Raw genomic sequence first — 25,095 nt, 5'->3', positions numbered from 1 at the left:
GGAAACAGTTACGGCCAAGGGGGATCTGTTATATACAGAAAATCTCGGTGGTCACTTTACTTCAGGAAACAGGTTAGACGGCCACCACTAAATGGCCATAATTGCTCTTTTGTTAGAGTACAGATTTCCTCTAAAATTGGAGGACAGCGGGTAAAAAGCTACTAAACATTATATTTTCCTGCTATACGGAACCAAAGCTCCCGCTCACTGACCCCGCTCCCTCCCTAGCCCCAGCGCTCCCCCTCACGTCACTCGGCGATCGATTGCTTAGGCCCCACTCGGCCCCGCCCAGCGGAGCTCTGCTCTCGATTGAGGTGGCCTTTACCTCAGCGGCAGCCACGGCCGCCCGGCCTGGTGCAGCAGCCGGGAAGGGGCCGCCCTGGCGCCGTCCCGCCGCCTCACCGAGCTGCCCGGGAAGGGGGAAGACGCGGGTGCCATTCCCCATGCTGCGGTGGCTGATCGGCGGCGGCCGGGAGCCGCAAGGCCTGGCAGAGGTAAGGCAGTGGGCAGCGGTGACGGAAGGAGGCAGAGCAGTCCGGGTTAGGGGCGGGGGATTGCGTGTTGGGCCGGCAGGAGCGTCAGGGCCGCTGGCGGGACGCGGACGGGGACGTTGCCCCTCGGTAAGGAGCCTCCGGAGGGCTGCTCGGGGGGTTATCTGCCCTCACACGGCACGGCGCTGATGAAGTGCCATGGGGAGGGAGGAGGGATCGGTACCAGCCAGGGGGCTGCTGTGCGCTGGGCTTTCCGTCGCGGGGATCTGCTGTCCCGAGGTAGCGCGGCTGGGCCCTGCGCCGGCTGGAGCAAGGGGCCTTCAGGGGTATCTCGCAGCCTGTGAGACTGCCCGGTGTTATAAAGGGGTACCAGCTTCGATGAAGCGAAAGAGGGGAGGGGGAAAATCAAAGCAAACAGCAAAACCCTCAAGCAGAACTTGCCCGGGGTCTGAAGCTGCTGTCAAGAGCCTCCTGGTTTCCTCCTTCCTGTTCAGCACGTCGTGGGCAGGTTGGGTTTACGTTGTAAACCTTCCAAGCCTATGGGAGTCCTTCCCTTCGGACTCCCCTGTCAATAGTGTGAATTGTAAGCAGTAACTTATTATTTAGATGGCCTACTTGTAGTTTGTTGTATTCTTCTAGCATTGCTTCTCAGTTCCTCATTCATAAAATAAACCAGGCCTGTCTAGTGCACTGGGCACTGACATCCTTCCTGTTGCCTCACTTGGGAAAAGTGTTTTACTGTTTCTAAGGGAGAGGTTGTTGTCCCTTATACTTTGCAGAAGTTCTCAGCCTGTACTTGAACAGAGTTAACTGACACTATTACTGGGCTGTTCACATTTTTTTACAAATATGAGGAAGTAATTCTGTTTCATCTGTTCATTGTACACGAGCTGGCCATGGCAGTATTGTGGTTCATTTCAAACACCAGTAGTTATTCAGTGGAAATTTATAGTCAGTACCAATTTTGAATGACAGCATCTGGAAATGTCTCTGATCTTTGTCGTCAATCAAAATGTTGGTTGTATTGCAGCCATATTTACCAGGTTTGTGTGCAGTTGGTTTTTTAAAAGGAATATGGGAAATATGAACAACTTCTTAAGATGTGCTAGAGAACTACTTTGGAGTATGCCGCTCTCCAAAATTTAAACTCTTGTTTGTGGTTTAGTTATGCTGTGATTTAATAAAGCATGAGCAGAAGTCAAGGTGGGATGCAGTTATTCTGTTCTGACACATGTGGCTTGGTTAAAATAAGTCTACAGGACTTTTGTACTTCTTGCTGCCACTGGTTTGCTAAATGATGGTGATAAGTTTGCTTTTCTCTGGAAAAACTGAATAATGAATAAGAGCTAGTCACTAAGCCCATTTTGCCCATTATTTGAGGTTCTTTCATCTAAATATAATTTTCATAACCTTTAATTTTCTCTGTATTCTTCTTAAATACATAAGTAAGCTCATAGGAGTGTGTTAGCTGTAGACTTACAGTGTTTGTTCCACATGCTATGGCTTCAGCCAGTCATGAAAGGCCCAGATATGTTAGAGTGACATTGCACTGGGTGAATACAGAAAGCCTCTGGCAAAGCTGTCCTAAACTAATGAAATGCATTTTTCTCCTTACCCATTTCTTTTTTCACTATGAAACTGAAAATCATCATTCTTAAGCTCCTCGGTTTCTGCAGTCGATGGCCATGGTCGATGGCCACTCTTAAGCAGGGTGGCTCTGGTAATGGGAACAATCTTAACTGCAGTAGCATCCTGGTCCATATAAGCTAATTTATCATGTTCCATGATATATGATATGTAAATATCTCTGCCTCCTCTTGTGTCCATATTTTTTGTGATTTGCTTTTTGAAAACCCCACTTTTAAATGCTTCAGATAACAGGAAGTTCTGAAGCTGAGGTGAATGTTGTGTAATTTTTACTAATTTGATATCACAGTGATGCATACAGAGCCTGCATCAAAACAAGCAATTTGGGAATGGATTCCATTAGCATCAACATCTAGCTTTCTCCTCTAAAAATCTGGTGTTGCTACCAAGGAGTTCAGTTAATAGCTTGTATTAAAACTAGATTTCTTCAGAGAAATAATGGACATGTAGCCCAACACTTTGTAAATATGAAGTTCTGAAGAGAGCGTAGCTTGTTTTACAACTGTACTGAGGGAAAGACATTTATTGTTATGTATAGAACTTCATCAGTACTGTACCTTGCAATTTCCCAGGCATTCTTAAAATTAAGAAAAAATAAGATGAGCCACATAATTCAAAAGCAGTAACATCGTCTTCTACTGAATAGGAAACCACAATGCAATATAGAATTGGGATGTTAATGTTACAGATTCTGACTTTTTCAATGGAGTGTTACAATTTTTTTGTGAATATATGTTTCCATAAGTAAATAAATATGGAAGTCATTGGAAGTGTCATCCAGGGATGGTGAGATTTTCTTAGGATTTTTAGAATTCTTATTTTCTTTTAAGGCATATTATGCTTATAAGAACTGGTGTAAATGTTTCTGTATTTGTCCAACTTTTATTTATAACCATGCAGACTCTACTAGAATTATTTTAAATGGGAACTGCTATTCTCACATAATTGCATAAAATGAGGAACAGTTGCTTAATGAAATGCATCAGATAGCACGAAACCAAGATAAAATCACAAGAACTAGCATTTTGACAACCTCTTTATTTTAAACATAAACACAGATTTCTTTCCTTGTTTATTAACTTTGTCACTCTTAACTTCTGAAGAATAGAACCGTAGTAGCAATATGAAAATAATAAAGAATAATTTATTATTCCTGCAAGAAATACTGAAGTTACCAAGGAGAACATGACAGGATTACCTGTCACATATGCTGTATGTTGCAAGGTGTTCAGTAATTACTGTTTTACAGTGTAGGTTCTGTTGAAGTCCTCGAAGAAGACAGCCCTGGAAGGAAGATGATACTGACTGTTGTGTAAAATAAATTTAGGAGAAGAGTGCTGTCACTGAGTTATTACTGAGCTACTTAGATTTATTTATTTATTTAATATTGCCTAGTAGCAAGTGGAAGACCCTAAATATAAAGAAGTTGTCTTATTGAAACAACCTGATGGTGGAGATGGGCAGAACTGTTGTACCCTGATACTGCAGTCATATGCAATATTTTGTTGACCCTGCCTGGTAATCAGTTTACTCTGAGTGATTGATTGTTCTTTTCATTAATAGTATAGTGGGGGGTAACTGCAGATGCGGTTCTGTAGAATGATTAATCATTCTCTATGTCTTTTTAAGTGGTTTTTGTGAGTAGAGTCACAATGGATGACTTGTACATTACATAACAGAACAGCATTTATTCTTATTTATTTTGGGTATGTCATCTTTATATAGGATTTAAAAGTTGAATAGTAGATGAAAGATATAAGAGGTTCCCAAATCTCTAAAAGAGGTGTAATTTAATGAAAAACTGAATGTATAGTGAATTTGATTGTGAAGCTGGCTCCACCTGACAGCTCATTACTAAAGTGGGTTTTCATCTTGCTGGGTTAGTGGTTAAAGCAGTACAAAGTGTTTTTGCTGAACAGAAAATGCTGTATTTTAATTTAAAATACAAGCTATAGACATATTTACTTGAAATAATAAAATGTTATCTTGTAATGATTTTCATTAAGGCAAAATGATGTTTCAGAAACAATTTAACTTCAAATATAGCTATGCCATCACATACAGTCTATATGTAGACTGTTAGACATTATAAAAACCTGATGAAATAATTATGTCAGTAGAAAATACATTTCATTCATTTTTTATTAATTTTAGAAATCATCTGTACAGACAATTGGTGAAGAACAAATACAGAATCCTTACACGGAGCTCCTTGTTTTGAAAGGTCATCAGGATATAGTACGATTTCTAGTGCAAATAGATGACTACAGGTATGAAATTGCATTTCAGATTGTTTCATAGCATCCTTGGCAATACTTCAGAGAAAATTTATGAAAATGTAGTAGTACCTTTAATCTTTTTATTTTTGTTTGGGTGGGAGCTAAAAAAGGCAAGGGATGAACTCCCCCTTTTCTTGGTATGTCACTGCATCTTTTGGCTTCTCTTTTAAGTTCTACTTTCATGAGAAAGTAATGGTGATTGAATTAATTTCTTTGAAAGCCTTTAGCTCATTCATACTTTTTTTTTATTCAGTTGGCTTCTGGATTGAATGATTCCATCTGTAGTTGTATATGTACACTTCCTTCCAGAACAATGTGTAGTAGTGTCTGCTTCTGATCTTAATCAGCAATATTGAATAGTGCTGTTCCTTTCTTTGCAGTCTTTTATTACACTTTTTTTTCTGAAGCTGTAGAGTTGAATTCACTTGAGCTTTGGCTAATGCAGCTCTTTTCTGAGCTTCTCAAATTTTGAAATTTTCATCACTTTATTCAAAATGACTATTCAGTAAAATTCAGCATAAGTGTAATCTCCTCCAATTTGATCTTGTTCAACTTGTTGCATATCTTCTTTGAAACCTGACAGTTCCTTTGTTTCTCTCTCCCAGTTTTTAACCTTGGGGACTTTTTTGTATATTTCCTGACAATCTTTATCTGTTCTATTCTTAGTTCCCTGTATCTAGGTCCTAGTTCCTTATTGAGAACTCTCAGGATGGAGTTAACTGAAAACTGGAAAAACAATTAAGAGGCAGAGATGAAAGCACTACATTTATTATTCTCACTTTGGAAGTGTGACCAAGTGAATTATGATGGTCTTACCTTATAGCCTGGCTTCTAGCCTATCTTAGTCTAAAATAATTTTTCATATTGTCTAATTTAACTTAATCCTGCAAGAGAGGAAATATTTATTTGCCTTAAAAGTATTGTTGCAAAGCCTTTAGTCAGTAGTAAGCATAGTATATTTGGCTAATGTAGAGAATTAAATAGAAAACCTTTAGAACTCATAACAAGTAATATACAAAAGTTGCTCTGTTAAGGAGCTATAGTAGTACTCTCTTTTATGGATTAGGCACAAAAGGGAATTTCTAATATATTCATTAATAAACCACACCAGGTTAACATGAGTAAGAGTACAGTTTATATCCTTGCAGTGTACAGCAGGTGCTACACGAAGAAGGTCTGCACCTCTCCCATGCACACTGGTATAGCAATTGGTCTCTTAAGAATTTGCAGTTCAGTTTACTGAATTTGCAGTTTCCACAGGATCTTATTTTCTGATAATTTTGTAAATAAACAAAACCACACACAATAAACACACACAGACACACACACACACATATAACTGTCATAGTGGGCACCATGGAAAATTTTTAGCTTGTCAGTTTTTAGTCTCAATGTCATAAATTTATAAATCAGAAAAGTTACATTGGTTACCATAACATTTATTGTTCTGCTTTATAGTAATTCACCAGAAGATTGATATAAAAATAGAAAAATTTTATTGTGTTTCAGTCCTCTTCTTTTTCAGACAAGTTATTCAGAAAGCCTTTCCTCAAAGTACATTTCTCCAAAAACACATGTTCATTAAATGCAATTGGTCTTTATAGAAATACTAGAGTATTCTTGGATTGCAAGCACTGTCTCATACAAACAAATCTTTTGCCAGTTTAGGCTTCGTTGTATGGTAGCAGGTGAATTATTGAAACCAAAATAATAACAATTGGTGTAAAATTAAAGCCTGGATTGCCACACTGAAGCTGTGTTATAAAGCAGCATATTGATAAGCAGTGGGTTACATAGCTGGTTAACATTCTGAGAGTTTGAGGGGTTTAATAGAGTCACTTCATGGGACAGTAATTCCAAGGTTTTATTTATCACAAATATGGTAGTTTCTGGATTGTTAAACATGATAATGTTTTTCACTCGATTCTTACCAATAAAATTACTATTGTTATTCAGCTTCTCAAATGTTTTTATTTAGTTTCCAGCTGTTCCATTGTGTGCTTTTTGTTGAGTATTGTAAGCCAAGTTTCACGCTTCAGGTCTTTAGATAATATCATCTTATTGAGAATTTTGCAGAAGGATTTTCTTGTTTTCTCAGTGGCTCAGCTAAAACCAGTGAGTGGAAAATTTTCTCAGATTGGTTTTTGAAGATACTAAATAAATCCTGTATAAATGTAACAGAAAGCTGTTGATTTTTTTCTTCTTTTCTCTTGTACTTTTTGAACATGGAGCGAGGGTCATATTGATTGCAAGATAACTAAAGAAGGCTAAGCCTCAGCAAGAGTCTTCCAAAAAATGGACCAAGATAAAATTGCATGTAATACTCTAGCACTTGAGACATTAAACTAAACAGAGTACATAATACATTATAAGAATAGGGTTTTGGTTTGGTTGTTTTTTTTTTTTTTCCTCATTTGACCATTCGTTGCTTCTTCAGGAAAAAGACGAGGTTATCAATAAAGGTGATTATGACTGGAAAAGAAGCAGGTGACCCATAAGTCTCCAAGAAAAGAATATATAGGACAATTGACTCTATAATATACCTTTGTATTTAAACACAAATCCTGGTTGGAAAATGCACAAAACAAATTTATTAAAAAAAAAAAAAGAGAGAGAGAGAGAAGTGATGTGACCTTTCTTCATAGTACAGATCTTAGTTCTCTAAATATTAACTGTTTAAGCCTTGGTGAAAACTTAAGGCACGAGGAAAAAAAATGGAATGTAGGCATATTTGCAAGTAACAACTGGATTAAATTTATGTGAAAGGTCCTGCTTCTGTTGTATGCTTTCTGAACCCATGATATGCCATTTCAGATATGGCTGGGATATATGCTCCGGACACAGTGTGGCTGTGATGTTGGAGTGTGAATGTAGGCTGATGGCTAGATACTCACTGCAGCTTAGGTGAAAAAGTTGAATTTAGATTGGGCTTTGTTAAAGTGGGATTAACATGCTAATATGAACCTGTTTTTTTCCTCACATAGTATGCCTAAATATGCCTATATAAGCTGCATTTTCAGAAGTCAAATTAATTCCCTTTGGGAGTTCTTTGAAGCCACAGCTGAAAGTATTATATATATACTGTGCTCCTTTGCTCCTTTTCTACTCATGGGCTGACTGAGATGCATGGTTTGTAACTTGTTAGATGTCTTGCAGAAATAGTATTAGTGTTGAGTTTGCTCTGGTTTGTAAGGTGGGACTGCTGTCTGTATTATGTATTGGAAGTCTTAGGTCTTGATCTTGTAGTAAGTGTATGTTGATAAACACCCATTTAAATGTACCAATTGCAGTTTATAAACTGTAATTGTGGTTTACAGACACGTTTATTCTTTAAAGCCAGTAATATTCTTAAAGCCTGTAATTTTTATTAACTTACTTTAAAAATTTATTTTCAGATTTGCATCTGCAGGAGATGATGGAGTTGTATTTCTGTGGAATGCTCAGGTTAGTTCTTGTTAAGGGAATTTGTATGCTCTGAAGAGGGCAGAATTTGGTGAGAAGAGATAGAAATGTCTAGTAGCGAAGAAACAGTAAATATGAATTGCTGCAAAGCTGCTCTTTGAAAATATGGAAGTGGGTGGAGCTTGTAAAATCTTAATTTATAAAGAGGTAGGAGAGTAGAAGTTGGATGAAACCAAGACACAAGTAAGTTGGAAAAGCTAGGATGTTTTGGGAAGATACAGTGGATGGATTTTAGGTGAAATCATGATGTGAAAAAGTGTGTATGAACTTATGACTCTGTCTTCTTTTAAAATATATTCAGTGGTCACTATAAACACTTAAATGTTGTCTAGTAACCCAGCAAGTACATAACAAGGTTTCAGTCCTGCCGAGATTTATAAATACACTTAGGTACATTTCAGTGGCTCTGTTAGCAATATGTATTTGTAGGGTAACTGATTGGACTAAACTGGAGAACTAACACAAAACTGCTTAAAAGTCTTCATTGCTTTCTGTGATAAAAATCTTAAACCTTTTGAAGACTTTCCTAAGGCATTTGATTGACCATGGAAATAATGCTCTGTAAGTGTGACACTCACTATTCTGTTCTTCTTATCATTGACAGCATTACAGGTAGGGGATGAACATCAGACCTGATGTAAGCAGAGCTAATGCAAGTTAGACTGTTCAATAGGAAGTATAAAAGGGAGACCTACTGTGCTGTCTGAACTCTTTCAAACATTCAAATTAAGGAAGAAAGAAATCTCGGAGTGTAAAAATTGTTTTAGAAAGCTTCTGAAAAAAAATGTCAGTTATGATGGTGTCATTTTAAGATACTGAAGGGGGAACTCAACCTCTCTTTTGAGCATTTTCTTCTAATGCTTTGATGTTGTTTTGTAATTCAATACTTTTGAGAAGGAAATAGTTTTTGAGTATTCAAAATCATGTACATGAGTGTATTTACTCAGTGCTCTGGACAGTTTGTGAGCATAAAACTCATTTAGAGCTTTATGCATGTTTGATATGCCAGTGTGCTTCTGCATGTTTGTAGGGTTTTGCTATATAACTGAACAGAGCAGAAGTAGCTGCAGTTATCTAAACTGCCAGCTTGAAGATAGATATAATAGCTTCATAAAGATAATGTATATTCTAAATAAAGCTGCCAGAAAATTTGCAGTGATGTATTTGTCATAAATATAGGTCAAGTTTTTCTAATCATTAAAATGAAGAAAAAGTTTACTTTTCAAAGAGGGATTGTCAGCAAATCTGAATTACTGCATTTTTGTTAAAAAGGGTTAGTGGCCAATGTTTGTGTTAAAATGAAATGAGTTAAATAAATAACTTAGTTCTTAAGTGCCTTTAGATTTTTTTTTTACTCTTGGAGTAATTCTTAGTGTCTACTACTCCTTTACACTTACTCTTGGTAAGTTAATTAATTCTGTGAAAAATCAGGATGTATTAAAGGCAAGAGGTAAATCCATAAATTACTCTAAAAGGGAAGATTTTAGACTTTTAAAAATTCTTGATTTCAGCAGTCATTTGGTACCTATGTCATGCTACAACAGCCATTAATTTTCAATTTTCCATGTGTTTATTTTTCAGACTGGAGAAAAACTTTTTGAACTTCGTGGACATGCACACAAGATTACAGCTATTACATCATTTTCTTCATCAGATGATTCTGAAGAAAAAAAATATTTTATTTTAACAGCATCAGCTGATAGAACAGTTATTGTATCCCTTGATCTGGAAAGGACTCAAATTTCTATGGGTTTTTTGCTGGTATTTACTTTTAGAGGCAGCATTGAGACAGGTTGCAGGTTGTTATTTAGTTACAAGCATAGCAGTTACATTTGTAATATATAAAAACCTCAAAACCTCCCTGTTTCCTTAATGAATGAAGTCAGGTTTGGGACTGCACTAATGGCAGACTAGTTCAGAAAGTGTCATGTTTCCATTCTACTGTAAAGGTAAGCTGAGGAAACCCTACATGTGTCTGTTGTGTTTGTATATTGAGTTGTGTGTGAGAATCTGTATGGCTCAAGGGCCATATGAGCAGGTGTGTTAAAATGAACATCAGTTTAAGGATAATGAGTGTCCATAGTGAGAGGACACGATTCTTAATTTGTTTGGGTTTTTTTTTTTTAGTTTGTTTTGGTGTGGGGTTTTTTTGGGTTTTTTTGTTTGTTTGGTTTTTTTAACTTCTAATTCCTCAGTTCTCTTTCTGAAAGGATGTAGGACAGTTTATTTTACAGCTTGTTTTGTTTACTATGTTGAAAAAGGCAACCTACAGTCAAACTAGTTCTTTAGCGTTAGTAGTAGAAACAAATAATTACAAAATAATTTTTTGTGTTGATGGAAAAATGTAGCATATAGCATGTAATTAAATCTATTTCTCGTGAAAGTGACACCTTAATAGTGTATTTCATAGGAGCTGCAGCTTTATCTACCTGAAGTTCTTGATAATTTAACTGAGAAATTCTCCTCAGGACTTTTGCAGGGGACATATATCTGATTTTTGTTCTGCAGTGTTTGACAGTTCTTCAAAGCCTGGATGTATGGTTGTCTGGAGGGAGTGATCTATGTGTTTGGAACCGAAAATTAGATCTCTTGTGTAAGACCAGTCATCTTACTGATGCAGGTAAAAATGTAAATGACCCATAATAGCTGCTAAAGTGCAAATAAAACGGATCTGTATAATGATGCAAAACCAACTTGCCCAATTCTCTTTACTTCTAATGATAACATTATGTATCAGAGCCACTCTCTGTTTTTTCAAATGGCAGACTTCATAGTTTCAAAACTGACTGCTTATAATCTCATGAGCTGTATAAATTTTAGCATATGTCAAATCTCAGAAGCTGTACATTAGCTTGGATTTATAGAGCTAGACCTCAGATGCAGATTTACACGTGTGCTATAATATCAACCAGATCCTTTGGATGGCTTTCCCTATGGATGAATGGAAGCTTTATTATTCCTAAGTAAAACTTCCTGATAGTAGAGTGGTAAAGATTTCTTCCTAAGAATCAGTACTTCTGATGTAGAAAATGCAGGTTTGATAGAAATACAGTATATGTAATCAGATCTCAGTGTCAGTCTTGCTTTTCTATTAATTATCTTGTGTGTTACCTCTCCATGTGAATAAAACTTGCATTTTCTTGCCGTACTTTACGAAGATATCTATGAAGCTAAGGTGGAACTAATATTTTCCTTATTTTTTGTCATAGAATGGAGTAGTGGTAGGCAAAACTTTCTAAATCTCTGAGTATATTATTATTTCTCATGGTTCAGTACTAAATATCCTGCCAAATACCAGCCAGTTGGAAGTGGTGCTATAGTGCTTAGTGTACTATTGAAAGTTTTGTACTTGGGGTCATGGGTTGTGCAGCATTGGCCCTCTCTTCTCTCCTAATCTCTTGTTTTCTTTGTGGGAAAAGAAGCAGATTACTCATTCCTCAGGGAATTTTCTTTTAATGGTGTGGCAGCACAGGCTGGGAGAGTTCTGTGCAGGATAAAGACAGAGCAGCAGCAGGCTGGACATTTTATGTTGTACCACATTCTTCAGCTGGCTTTGCACAATATATTAGTATCATGCATGCTGTAGTAGTATCAGTGCCTTACAGCTTCGGTACTGTGTGGGTTCTGAGTGTCAGTAACTACTGCAGTATCATTAATTGTCAGTTGTTGGGACATAAACATCGTAGCTGAATATAAAATACAAAGATAATTGATTCTCAGCTTCACTTTTAAGTTTAATGTGCAGAATTATGCTGAATTCAGGACCAAAATTCCTGATGCTACCTCCATCTGAGGTAATCTGTTCACTTCCAGTGACATTTAAGTTTGGCTTCAGGCATTTGACTCTTATTTTCATAATAAATCATAATTGCAAGGAAAAATATGAAGAACTTTATATGATGTATATGTATATTGAATTGTTTGCTATGTTTTCTTGTGGCTCATGAATATCCTTGTCTCCTCTACTTTCTCAAAGGTATCAGTGCTTTGGTTGAATTGCCTAAAAGTTGTGTTGCAGCAGCAGTAGGCAAAGAACTATGTAAGTATATTACATTTTTGTTCAATGTTAATAGTCCTCTGCAAGAGGTATGTATGAAGAGGACAATGCTGGAATTGCATAGTAAAAGTAAATGATATTAGGGTGTGATAAGCAATATTCTTTTTTCTTCATTTGACAAAAAGGCAGACAATCTCATTCAGGAGAGATTTTGTTGGGAGCTCCAGAATAAAGCTTCTGTAATCTTTGTTATTGTAACTACTGTTACTGCCACCTGTCCATATCTGATTGTGCAAATCTACGTTTATCCCTCTGGAGAAGGTCTGGAACTCTTATTATCTGAGCTGTCAGATGCTAGGCTTCTCTAGAGCCTCACCCTAAGATCAGGAGTATGAGATATTGTAATCTTATACTGTCCAAAGCCATAGTGAGAAATTATGGTGGTTTCTGTTACTTGCTTGGAGAATGAGTTTTATCTGTATGAAAACTGTTAATTTTTGGCTGTAAAGTCAGTGGAGAGTCTTTTATATAATAGTGTTTTATAAAATTACTGAAATTTTAAAATATGAGGAGAAAAAAAAAAAAGAAAAAAAAAGGGGGAAAAAGTAGATCACTGAATCAGCAAAATGGACTTGGCTCAATATGCTCAAACACTCAGCAGCAATGTGATACCCTGATCAAAGAATCAGGAGCAAATTAAAAAGCAGTCATCATGTGTTTAGACTCTGGTATACAATGTAAACTTTGACCTGAACTTCTGCAGTTCTTTTTTAGTGTCCCTGGGGCACCATAAAAAAAATTCCAGGATTGGTTGAAGTCTTAATTGCTGGAGATCTTGGTTGCCTTCCTATAGAATATGGCATCCTTTTGAATAATAGTTTTCAGTCAGATGAACCCTTAAAGATACTTTGCTTTTAGTTCACAACCATAAAGATGTCTTATTTTTTTTTTGCTTCTGCTTTCTGCAAGTTCTGGTCTTGAGCAGCTTTCTGAGTTTCAGTTTACGAGTCTGAAGCTTTTTATCCTATAGTTGTTGTAGTAAGAGGCCATAACAAGAATACTGAAATTATTTGTTCCTTTTTCTTTCTGGTATTATGATTGCTCATGAGTGGCTTTGCTCATCTTGTACTGTCTCATTTATGTTTTTTATGCTTTAGTTTGTTTCTTTCAGAGAATTGTGTTTTATTTAAGCAAAGCTACATTTTATTCTGTGTAATAAAGCTTATTTAAACAACTCTATCTGTGAAGTAATTTTTAGGTTGGTTCCTTCTGATGATGGGTCTGAAGGTTGGAATGTGTTTGAAGTAAAACGCCTTGTCGACCACCAGGACAACATCTTGTCTTTAGTCAGTGTCAATGGTAAGGGTTGTTTTACAGCATCACTAGGCTTTTTGGTTATCAGTGGGCTATTTCAGCTACAGAGTTTTACAAGGAACAAACTTTTAGCTTGAGTGAAACTTCTTAATTAGTAGATGTGTATCAATTTCTAAGTATCTGTGAAGGTAGTGAAATGTGGAAATATAATGACTTTAGTTATGGATTAACAGTGAAATGAAACCAGGCAGCTTACAATGTGTAAAAGGTATAAAAGAGGTGTCACAGGCTAATGCTTGGCTCGCAATTAAATGACAGGTGCTCTCTTGTTAGTCCCCGTCTGAGAATAAGGGAGAGAGACTTACAGTTTGGAAACTAAACTACACAGCTTTAATGAACCAGTAATGGTGAAAAGGAAAAATTATTAAATATATATGAAAGTGATATCCCGTTACTTCTCCCCTTCCCCCCAGTAATGCTTACATCACCACCGAGGCTGCCCTGGAAGAGTCCCAGACTGGGGTTCTGGTGTCAGCAGTAGAAAGAAGCTGGAGGGAGGAACACACAGGTTCAGAAGGGCATTGATTGGGATAAAAGGCAGATGAATGGACAGAATCCTTCCAGGATGCCAGCCACGGATGAAGAAAAAATTTGACCCTTGTGATTGCTCAAATTTACACCGAATGATGTGTATGGGTTGGAATACTATGGTCAGTTTTGGTCACCTGTGTGCTCCACTAAAGGAGAGTTGCAGGGTGACCCTCTTTACTACCTTTCTCTTTCTGGAACATAAGGTGTTTTTCAGAACTGAGCAGTGGCCTTGGTTCTGCATAACATTCTCTAGCTCTAACTGTAACCATTGAGTGTTACCAGTCCTGAAAGTAGACACTGATTGAGAAACATCCTGTTAATTTCAGCAAGTGTAACTACTTACAAAAGACTTAGCTCAAGGTAAAATTGCAAGTAAAATTGATTCTGTTCTGGCTTAAACCAGGAAAAGGGGCAATATTGTTGATGGGAATGGAACTCTGGGTCATCTTTCTCTTGGGAAAGTTTAAAATGCTATTTTTTTCTTATTCTTTCTGATTCTCAAAGTGGTATATATACAGTGACACATCCTTTGCAGTTGCAGTCATAAGGTAAACGAAAGTTCTGGGTGTGTAGATGTGGATCTGCACATAGACCCATTATCCATCTGGCAGACGACTCAATTCCAGCTCCAGTGGGGGGATACCGCAGGAGCCTGGCTTGTGACTTTTCTAGGGCCTGCCCTGCAACCTTGGTGGTAATGAGGGCATTACTGGAGTGAGGAACATGGAATTGCTTTTCTTATATTTGTATTTATTTAGTTATTTTTCTTTTTTATCATTACTGTTTCATTAAAGCTGTGTAGTTTAGCTTCTAACCTGTAAGTCTCCCTTATTCTCTCTCCTTTCTTTATCAGGGAGAGGAGGGGGATTAATAATTAATATGTCATCTAGTAAATTGCTGGCCCAGTGTTAAACTGTGAGAGCTGTACATTAGGGTAATAACTGAGTGATTACTTTAAATTCTGTCTACTCCACTACAGATACAAACCCCTTATACTTTGTTCTTATGTGTCTTCTTTTATGGAGCACCTAGGGCCTAGGCCAAGTTATTTCTGGTATGTTAGGACATGTATATTTGTCATTGGGCTTATTTGCATCAACCTGGTTGTCACGAAGTGGTACAGAAGTAAAAAGAAGATGGAAAGAAGAAAACCTGGATTATATGGCAGCTTTCTTGGGGGTTTTCTGTTGCAATTATTTTCCCCTTTTTGATTGTGAAGGGGAAGCAATATTTTAAAAGACAATATGCTACTCACACTAATTATAGTTAAAGCAGTTCCTTTCTTTGTGTGGTTAACAAATTCATTGACAGCTACTTCAGTGTTGCCATTAACTCATCCTTTTAATTTGTGATCAGTGTTTGTGTTTATGGCAAAGACATACTTTGGTGTGTCTGAGGGGTGCTGATACATGTACTCATCCAAGAAATAGAAGATTCTTGTATGTGGGCCACAAACAAACTTCAGATGCTTGTACATACTTCTGATGGAGTTCTGTGCCTTTGCTCTACTGTATCTTGGCTGGTGAATGTTCTTCCTAGTTTTAATTTTACAAGAGGAAGTTGATCTTTTTTTGCTCATCTGAGCTGTGCTAGGTAAACAAATGTGTGAAGTGTAATTTTTTAATATAATGTAATTTCTGTGTGTCATTTTTTTTCCACTCCAGACTTGACTTTTGTGACAGGTTCTCATGTGGGTGAACTAATAGTTTGGGATGCACTTGACTGGACAAAGCAGGCATCTGAGTGCAACTTCTGGGATTCCTGTGCCAATCTAGATGTACAGCCAGAAATAAAGTTATCCCAAAGCCCAAATGAAACTTCAATTCAGCACTTAACATCTGATGAGGAGGTAAAAAGCTTTCAACAGAATAAACTACTTAAAGTGAACTACTTAAAGCATGACTTTACCACAGAAGGCCAAGTGTTTTATGTTTTATGTCTTCAGTTTGTTTGGTTTAATATGAGAGTTTTTTTTAAATGTGCACAGCTATTTTTGTACAGACAGCAGTTTTTAAATAAAAAATTTGGTCACTGAACTAAGTGAAAGTTATAATGTGATGGTATAGAAACTAACATAAAGGACTATCATGACATCATTTCTTTTGACTGACAAAGATTTAATAGTTGTTTACAGTACCACTAGAGAAAAATAAACAGGAGCTGTGTGTTTTGATGGGATATATCTTGCATATTCCATGGTACTGGAAATGCAGTTACCACAAGGCACCTCTTGAACAATTACAGCTGTGGCTGCTATGAAGTAAATTAAAGAATAGGCATATGTCTATGCTTATTAGTAAATAAATCCTGCTGCTTCTGTTTGGATGGGCAGTTGTAAAGAGGGCAAATATGGATCAAAAATCCAACCTCCTATTATCACACTTTGGAGATAATCCAAGAGTTCTTGATCAAAATACTCAGGCAGAACCCAACTAGTGTTCAGGAAACACTAAAAGCCCTCAGATGATTATTTCCTCTTATGGAATGTTACCAAGTATAAGAGGCGAAAGAAAAGATGTTTTTATAGCAGGGGTACAGTAGGATTCTGTTTTGGGCCTTGTAGGGCCATTGCAAGGGACTGATAAAGAAAAAAGGTTGTCAGAATTAATTCAGTGAATAAATCTGTGGAAAAGCCTGGATGCAGGCTTTGATAGCTACATGACGTGTTTTAAGGGGGGGGGAAATTTTGGGAAGTTCAGAAGTAGTTAAAACATTGAATGTGAAATCTGAGGCTGCTGAGGACTTTCTTCCATTAATGGAACTAAACAAATTGCTGCAGAATTTTAGTTATTATGAGAGTTTTGCCTGATGGTGAGAAAAGGTGGTTGTAGTGTTAAATCCTGAAATAGAAGGTGATTTTAGGGCAGAGCTGTCTGTATTGTAAAGTTTTTACTTAGAAAATGGTGAAAAAATGGACTTGTATCGTGAATTACTTTGTGACCTAAAAGCAGACCACTGTTCTTCATGTTAAATAAAATAAAATTTATGTTTACTCTGTTAGGGACTTTGCCAGCAGGGTTGATAGTTAGGTGTTTGGAGAACATGCATTTGTCTAATTGGACTTTGTGTTTACAGGCAAAACATTATTCAGAAACAAATGTGAAAGTAAAGGTTCTGCAGTATGAGGCAACAGCAATAACCTGAGACGTGTGTGTTTTGAACTTGCCTGTTCAGATATGTGTACAAATTATGATCCATCAACTTATTTTCTTGTGGTTTGAAATGAGCAGGGTTTTGCTGGGGCTTATCCAAGAAAAAAAATAATCAAAAATTGATATGTGAAGAATATAATTTGCAAAGCTATGAGTTTTTATGAAACTCACAAGCCTGTTTCAGTTAGGAAGACTGTAAGGGAGAAAAGGCTGAGCTATAGGAATGAAGGAGTGATGTGGAAGGGTATTGAATAGAGCCTCACACCAAACCAGGAGTATAATAAAAACAAGTGCTTTTTTTAAAAAAACTTTTTTTCCTTGATGTCAAAACATGGTTGAATATATATAGGAAATCTTAGTCAACAACTCTGTGTTACCAATTTTACAAAATGTTAACAAGTGTATAGTATAAACTGCTTATGAGACATTAATGTTTGGGCTGTGTGGCTGAAGCAGGCTATTCGTGGAAATGCCATCACCTAAGCAAGGTATATTAAAGAACCCAAATATGTACCGAGTGGGAGGATTTTGCACTCCTCTGGTACCAAATATTTATCAGGTGTAGTACACACCTGATACATTTATTCTCTATAAAATAATTACAAGTCATGACAGGGTCCAGCTTCAGTGATCTGTAAACCGTGGTTTCTTAGGGCTGTGATGGTTATCAGAATGAATTCCTGCACTTTTCTGAAGAAGAACATTGAATGCAAAATGGTTCTAGATTTTTGCAGTATTGTGCAGTACATTTCTGTGAGTTCTTTTTCTATACTTAATAGAACCCAAATGCTTGAGCAAGACCTCTTTGTGCATCTTCACTTCAAATTTAAAAGAAAAAAAGGCAAAAATGCAGAATAGCTTCTTTTGTACTCAGTATTTCTTGATAAATCAAAAATTTGTCAAAACACAGAACATTATTTTACTGTAAGAACATAAATGTTTAATTGCAGAAATACGTTGATTCAGTATCCTTGGTTTCCTTGTAGATTGTAGTTTATAGGATGAAAACACAGAAATAAAACAACTACTTAAGAGAATAGTAGGATACCTCTTATTTCCTCAAAAATAAAATTTCAATATTATTTCTATGACTCGTTGATTCTATATGTTTGGGATAAAGCAGTAACATGAGGGTAGAAACAAGAGAGATAATGTGGGCAAGATGGTGTCATAGTACTGCTGGAAATCCATTACATGGAGGGTGATCTTTCAGAATCTGTTTCTGTAAGTTGTTTCATTGCCTTTTCTTTCCAGTGTGTGTTTGCAGCTATTGGGAAAGGCATATACGTATATAATCTTCAAATGAAGCGTGTGATTGCCTGCCAGAGGACTGCTCACGACTCCTCTGTACTGCACATCGAGAAGCTTCCAAACAGGTACGAGTCATGGTACCTTTTGTTAATGCAGTAAAGAAAGGCAGAACTTGGAAGGGTGGCTAGAGACAGTCTGCAAAGCTACATCTGATTTCTAGGGTAGGGACTTCATCTTTAGTTTGATCTGCTTTTAGTAGGTAGAGGTTGTTGATACAATTTTTGAAAATTCATAATTGTAATTCAGTGTGAAAAAACTATAATCCACTATACTTGGGTGCAGGCTTAAAGTAAGATATCTTGGCTATTTTCAAAATTATACTTAAGAAAGCAGTTTTTGTCTACATTGTGAAAATACAGCTTAATGGCATTTTAATTCTATAAAGTAAAGGCCTGTAGCAAATTGATTAAATATTTTGCACTAAATATTTTGTAACAACTGAAATGCTTTAACAAAAAATAGTAACTTCCAGTCTTTGTTCATTAGTACTGAATTTCTAGCTGTAACTTATTCTGACAGCCAAGTTGGACAATTTGCTACATGTATAAAATCTAATCCTTGTGTTCTTGGATCCCTTTAAAATCTTGTTCAGTGGAGCAAAAGTCTGTCAGACGATGAGTTATGGCCTTGGTCCTGTAAACACGTGCTGTTCTGAACTGTTCTAAATATGCAAAGAAACTGAGTGTTTTCTTTTTTCACTTTTCATTAATCAAAAATATGATTTTGCTCAATGAAAGTAAGCTTAGTTAGTGGTACAGTTAGCAAGCCAGTTAGTGAAACTGTGTGCAGAATCTAGATTTGGTGTTTTTTAGTTTGTTTGTTTACAGTGGTGTGCTTTCAAATGGGATTGAAAGTGATCAAATTTTTCCCATCTATTTTACAAGTCCCTTATAGTTTGTCCTGCTATAAATACACCTTGTTTTGTATGGAACATCTAAATATCCTGCTACATTTGAGAGCTGTATCAAACTTGAGTAGAACCTAAAGCTCTTTCTGACTCTTATAGAAAAACCAAGAAGTTACCTGTGCAGATGAGTACCTATGCGTGTGTTGTTTATTAACTTTTTTTACAGGCAGCTGATCTCTTGTTCAGAAGATGGCAGTGTACGCATTTGGGAGCTTCAAGAAAAGCAGCAGCTGCTGGCTGAGCCAGTTCCAACAGGTTTGTAAGTTGTAGGGGTTGAGAAGACAATTTAAAAAGGGTAACAGGAAACCAAATATTCACCACATAACAACAGGGAGGCTTACAGGCTTTGTAAGAAGAAGTAATGTGTTGTGTTCAATCAAAAGATAACAGGTGCCAGAGGGAAACTGAAGCCCTCCAGTTACGTTTTTTTAGGTGGTCCTTGGATTTCTTGGTAAATCCATATATTGTCTCATGCAGGTGAGTAATTCAACATGTCTGCTATATTGGGTTACAAGTCAAAGGAGCTATGGCTCAACAAAGGCTCATATAAACCAAAATTCATTCAGGAATTTTTTATCTATCTGTGCTGTGAGCCTTGAGGAGGTCTTTTAATTTAAGATCAGGTACTATTACATGCTTATGTCTTCTCTGCTCAAGACTAATCATCCAGATGTAGAAGTGGTGCACAGTACAATGCTTCTGTCATTTTGCAGTGCAGACTGTCTTCCTTGTAGATTTTATGCAACTCCTGTAGTTCTCCCTGTAGCTAGACAAAATAAATAGTATTTGTGACTTTTGCCAAACTTTTTTTCAGGGTTTTTCAACATGTGGGGATTTGGAAGGGCAAACAAGCAGACAACCCAAGCTGCTAAGAAGATGCAGGAGAACACACCTATGTATTTCTTGGAGCTGGTTGGTGATTTGATTGGTCATTCATCAGCTGTACAGGTAGGTCAGCTTTAGTAAGAATAAGGAAAGGTGAATTCCTCTTCCTAACGTAATTTTGGCAAAGTTTCTTAAACAGCTGTAAGAGTGTCTGGCTCTGGAGGCTTTAAACACATTTATTTATAAATAGTGGTATATTTAGTGCAGCATGAGAACAGTAGCAGATACTGACTTAAAGTTCTAATGAGATCTCAAGCACTCACTGGTGCCAGAGGACTGAATGTGCAGATACATACATGTTACAGATAATTTGGTGGGGTATTTGGTTTCTTTGCAGACTGAAAATAATACAGCTGCGAACTGCATGTTTGCTCAAGATTTTGTCTTAAGTTTACAATATAAACAAAGGTTCACATAAACCAAAACTCATTCAGGAATTTCTTATCCCTCTGTGCTGTGAGCCTTGAGGAGGTCTTTTAATTTAAGATCAGGTACTATGACGTGCTTGTGTCTTCCTGATAGGATATGTTTTTGGTTTCAGTTGCATTTTTGCTCCACAATTCTTCCTGTCTAATGAACCTACTGGAGTAGTAAATCACTTTCTTACAGTGTACTTCCATACACATTCTTGGTTGAAGCAGAGGAATAACAGGTTGAGAGGAGTGGCATGGTTCTGGAGTAGTTTTGTTCAGAGGTCTTCATGAGACCGGATTTCAGAACTGCTACTACCAAAAGCTGGAAGATTTTCTAGAATCTGGAAGAATATCTAAGGTGAACCTTTCTGCAAGGCTTTCTGCCTGTCTCTACAGTATTTCTATTGAAAAACTGTTGAAAGAGGCCCTATTGTTAGTGTGGAAAGCTGCTCTCTAAGGAAGAGGACATAGTGTGTAAAGCAGCAAGAGGCACAGTAGAAATGATGAGAGACACGTGTTGGGTCTTTGCTGAGGAGTAACAGATGATGGTGAACATGATCTCCTCCAGTGGTCTAATGCCATTATTAAGCTCTGGGCAGACTGAGGTTGGAAGTGTTGAGCAGTGATGAAATGTGGTGGTCCAAGATGTGGGCTTGGCCAGTGTATTTCTGCTGGAACTGCTAAGCTAGTAAGTGGCTGTTCCCAGAGCAGGTTGGCTGTAGCACAGTCCTGGGCCTGAACACTCCTCTTGGGCAGATCCCTTCAACAAGCTGAAGAGTCAGGAAACTGCAACCATGCTATAGTGGTGTCATATGACTTGGTTCCATTGGCTGTTGTGTTGAACTGCAATTGGGGGCTCATTTTAGACAGCCTTGTGGAGGTCAGGGATGACTACGTGAGGGTGTCCCTGCTTACTGCAGGCAGGTTGGATGAGATGACCTCTAGAGGTCCCTTCCAACCCATGATTCTTTGACTTGAGAGGACCAATGCTCTTGAAAAATCCCTCTGACCTTTCTTCCCGTGTTGCAGTTCCTGCTGGTTTGGCTTCCTCTGTGTGACCAGGCACATGCTGATGTCTGTCACAGTTGTTTACTCTTTTACCCTTTCCAGGCCTAGTCGTGGTAGCCTGTGGTTTCATGTAGGAAGGGGACAGTGTACCAAAGTGAACAGAGCAGTGGCTTCTCTTCCTAGGAAGCCAAACAGAGTTCATGCAAGGGATTCACTCTTCTACTGTTGACTTGGAACAAGTTTCTTCAATGTTCTGTACCTTAACTTCCCCATCTGCAAGGCTTTATTGCTTTTTCTGAACTGATATCTAAAAGTGTGAAGTGTTTTAAGAGGCTTTTTTCATGTAGCGATTTCATGACATCTCAAACATTTAGAAATGCATTGTACCCATGTTCAAGCAGAGCCATTTCAGACACAAGTATTTGTTTAGTCCAGCTATAAACAGGCATTTAAGCAAGTGGACAATCTCATATCAGTGTCATTGTTTCCTTGCAGATGTTTCTGTACTTTGGTGAACTGGGACTGGCTACATGCTCTGCTGATCACCTGATTATTTTGTGGAAGGATGGTGAACGAGAATCCAGACTCCGCAGCTTAACACTCTTTCAAAAATTGGCACAAAATGGTGATGTGCAGCTGAAGTTTTAAGTTGGTCAAATACAGGCTTTGTATGTATAAGCTGAATGCGTGTTAAATGGGAGTGTAAAGGGAAGTCTGAGCTACTGGGAAAGTGACTGTCAATAAGGTTTACACTTAGTGTTATGGATTGTATTGGATTTTATGTTAGTTGCTACTGCTCTTCTCGAAGGAGAATTTTGCATGTTGAAACTTATTTGGCTTGTCCTGTTGGCAGAAATTACGTTCTCTTGAGAGACTAAAGATAATGAGGACTCCTTAGATAGTTTCTGTATTATTCGTAATGTTTAAAAGTAACATGGGTTTATGTTAAAATTAAGATTTGTGAAAATTCATAGATGTATCATAATCAAAGCAATTGGGGCCATTCTGCAGTCTTAAGTGCAGAAAGGAGGCTCCAAAAAAAATCTGAGTAACTTTTTTTCTTGAAACTAAACTTTAGCCACTGATGGCTCATGTTTATGTATCTACAAAAAATCCCAACCAACCAATTTTTGCATTGTAAATTACAATCCTGTACCAAGAGTAAAAGCAAGAAAAGTAGGTGATGGTGGTTTGTCAGGTTTTAATTTTTTGTGACTTAGGGTACTTAGATACTCCTCCCTTGCAATAGCTACCATTTTACTGTGAGTTAACATGCACCACTGGAGTTTATACAGCCCCATTATGATGTCTAGCATAAAGTGTGATCAGTTTAGCTTTGTCTATCATGCATTTATCAAATTAATTTGTATCTAATAAAAAGAACTGGCCTTACTATGGATTTTCAGGATGTAAAGTACTTTATTAAGCAGTAGCAGCTGATATATTCAATACTAGCAAAACACTTCTGACACATAATAACTAAATTTTTAGCTGAGAAAACTGCAGAGAAACCTGCACCAAGTTTTTAAGGATAAATAGTATTTTAGCGTTTCAAGTTCTAAGTACACAATGCTTTTTCCAAATCTGAGGTAGCAGCAGTAATCTGCGTGCTAACAAGAGTAGGAAAAACCCCTCAAGCTAAACCAAAAATCCCAAACCAAAGCAACAAATACCCAGAAGCAAAAAGAGAAAGAAAAGGCAAAGTTAAGCCCAAAGCTGATACAAAAAAATGGGAAGGAAGATGAGAGGAGGAGTAGGTTACCATTCAAAAAGAGAAGAGCTAGGGAAGGAGGGAGTCTGGAAACTCAGAGGTTGCAAAGCCATCTGGAAGAGGGATGCCACTGTCCTTGGGACTGCTCAGAAGGTCAAGCAGTTAAACAGTTCAGGACTAAGTCTCATGCACCTTCTTGGTACCATCTCTTCCCTTTGAATCAGTGAGAATTGTTTTCAGTGCAGGAGACAGGACTGTAATTCCAGACTTCCAGTGGCTGCAGTAGTTAGTTACAAGTAAAGGGCTAAATCTGTTTGAGTACAGAGGTCAAAATGACCTATTTCAATATGACTTCAATTCAATATGACTCATCTTTTAATTTTTTTGAATTCAGGAAATTTAAGTCAGTATTAAGTCCTGAGCTGCATGTTCTTAGCTCAGGGTGGCTATTCTATAAGCCAGCACAGGAAAGCTGTTTAGATTGACATGCCTTTGAGTATCTTGTGTTAAAATTGGGGGAAAAAATATGTGTTAAACCTTTCTGCCTGTCAGTCTGCATTGTTTCAGCTTGTTTTTATCAGCAATTGTTGCATTTTTGGCTACCCAATTACAAGTTGGGGAGATCAGTTTCTCTTTGGCTCTTTTTTCCCTGTTGCAGGTGAGAAGTAACTGTTTAGTTGTATGTAAACTGTATGTTTACACATTGTTACTGAAACCTTTATTATCTCTTGCTATACCATGAGAGCAGCTATTTCATTATTTTATGAGACTGCTTATAAGTGACTTTATTTCTTGTGTTTCTTTGGTAAAGAAAAAGATATTTAACTGAACAGTTCTAGTCACAAAACTCACTATGTGTTTTACAGGGATGTTAATTCATCCTTAAATAGTCCTGCATACCTGTATAAATATTTATATCTGTCAAAAGTGCCATTGTTCTAAGATACACTCCATTGGTAGTAGATCTCCTAAAGGCCTCTTTCTTTAAAGATGAACAAGTTGAAAGTATTGAAATTGAGTTCCTTGTTTTACAAATGAACTTGGAGTGTAACAGTGAACACAGTAAGGCTATACTAGCATACTCCTGTTAAATAAGAGTTTGTAACTTACTGTTGGGAGGTGAAGTGAGTAGAAGTAGTGTGATTAGCTTAGAAGTTTTACTTCCATCTTGTGTCCTTGTAAATTTATTTTTCAGCCTTGCAGTGGCACAGCATTCTGTATGTTCACATTGTGAAACTAGACATCTTTATCAGACCTGCCCTTCAAACTTTTATAACTCTAAGGCAACTGTTTTACATATCTGTGCACTACCAAGGGCATGAAACAAGCAGTTGTAAGTCAGCGTGGGTAGTTCAGAGCCTAGGAGATTTGACATAACTGGCAGATAACAGTCTGTGCTGAATTTTACTCCTAAAGAGGAAATATCTCCACACAAATTACGTTTTGCTTAGTCTCTGACTGTGGGAAGAAACATAGGATTTTCTAACAAATATACGGATTCCATGGTAACACCTGGACAGCAGAACTGAAGCAGACGTTTATTTCTTAGTTCCTTCTACCATTCATGTTTTCTTTCTTGTGACAGAAGTGTGACAAAAAATGAATTGAAATATTTTACGTTGATGTCATCAATACAGTGTTGCTGTATGTAACAAATTAAATAAAGATGACAAAACTTTGAGTCTTGTGAAATTCTTTTCTCTAATGCAAGCTGCAATGGCTCTTCAGTCACCAGAATAGTTAAAGTACAACCACAGAGAGCTAGTGCTTTCTACATAAAGGAATGGTAAAAGCAAACAGTTCTCAGTATAAAAGACAAAGGTTCAGCTTATCTGAGTAAAAATCCACTGAAAAATGTTGCAATAGATAAGAAAGAATGAATAAACATACTTCACCAGAAACACCATCCTTCAGTTCTTACACAGCA

The 25,095-nt window shown here is 37.2% G+C and overlaps 1 protein-coding gene across 1 annotated transcript; it reads left to right on the top strand.

Annotated features, from left to right (window-relative positions):
• Positions 1 to 300: 300 nt before the first annotated feature.
• On the top strand, positions 301 to 25,095 carry WDR41 (WD repeat domain 41). The gene is made up of 13 exons (XM_030467492.1): positions 301 to 494; positions 4,293 to 4,408; positions 7,813 to 7,861; positions 9,461 to 9,592; positions 9,766 to 9,828; positions 10,388 to 10,499; positions 11,856 to 11,918; positions 13,125 to 13,235; positions 15,446 to 15,630; positions 18,188 to 18,309; positions 19,318 to 19,406; positions 19,966 to 20,099; positions 21,953 to 25,095. The coding sequence occupies exons 1-13, from the start codon at positions 444 to 446 to the stop codon at positions 22,103 to 22,105; spliced, it is 1,380 nt and encodes a 459-aa protein (XP_030323352.1). The 5' UTR covers positions 301 to 443; the 3' UTR covers positions 22,106 to 25,095.

Source organism: Calypte anna, chromosome Z, assembly GCF_003957555.1.
Source record: "Calypte anna isolate BGI_N300 chromosome Z, bCalAnn1_v1.p, whole genome shotgun sequence".
Classification (NCBI taxonomy): Eukaryota; Metazoa; Chordata; class Aves; order Apodiformes; family Trochilidae; genus Calypte; species Calypte anna.
Note: the sequence above shows the minus strand (reverse complement) of the source record. Positions and strands in the feature narration are given on the sequence as shown.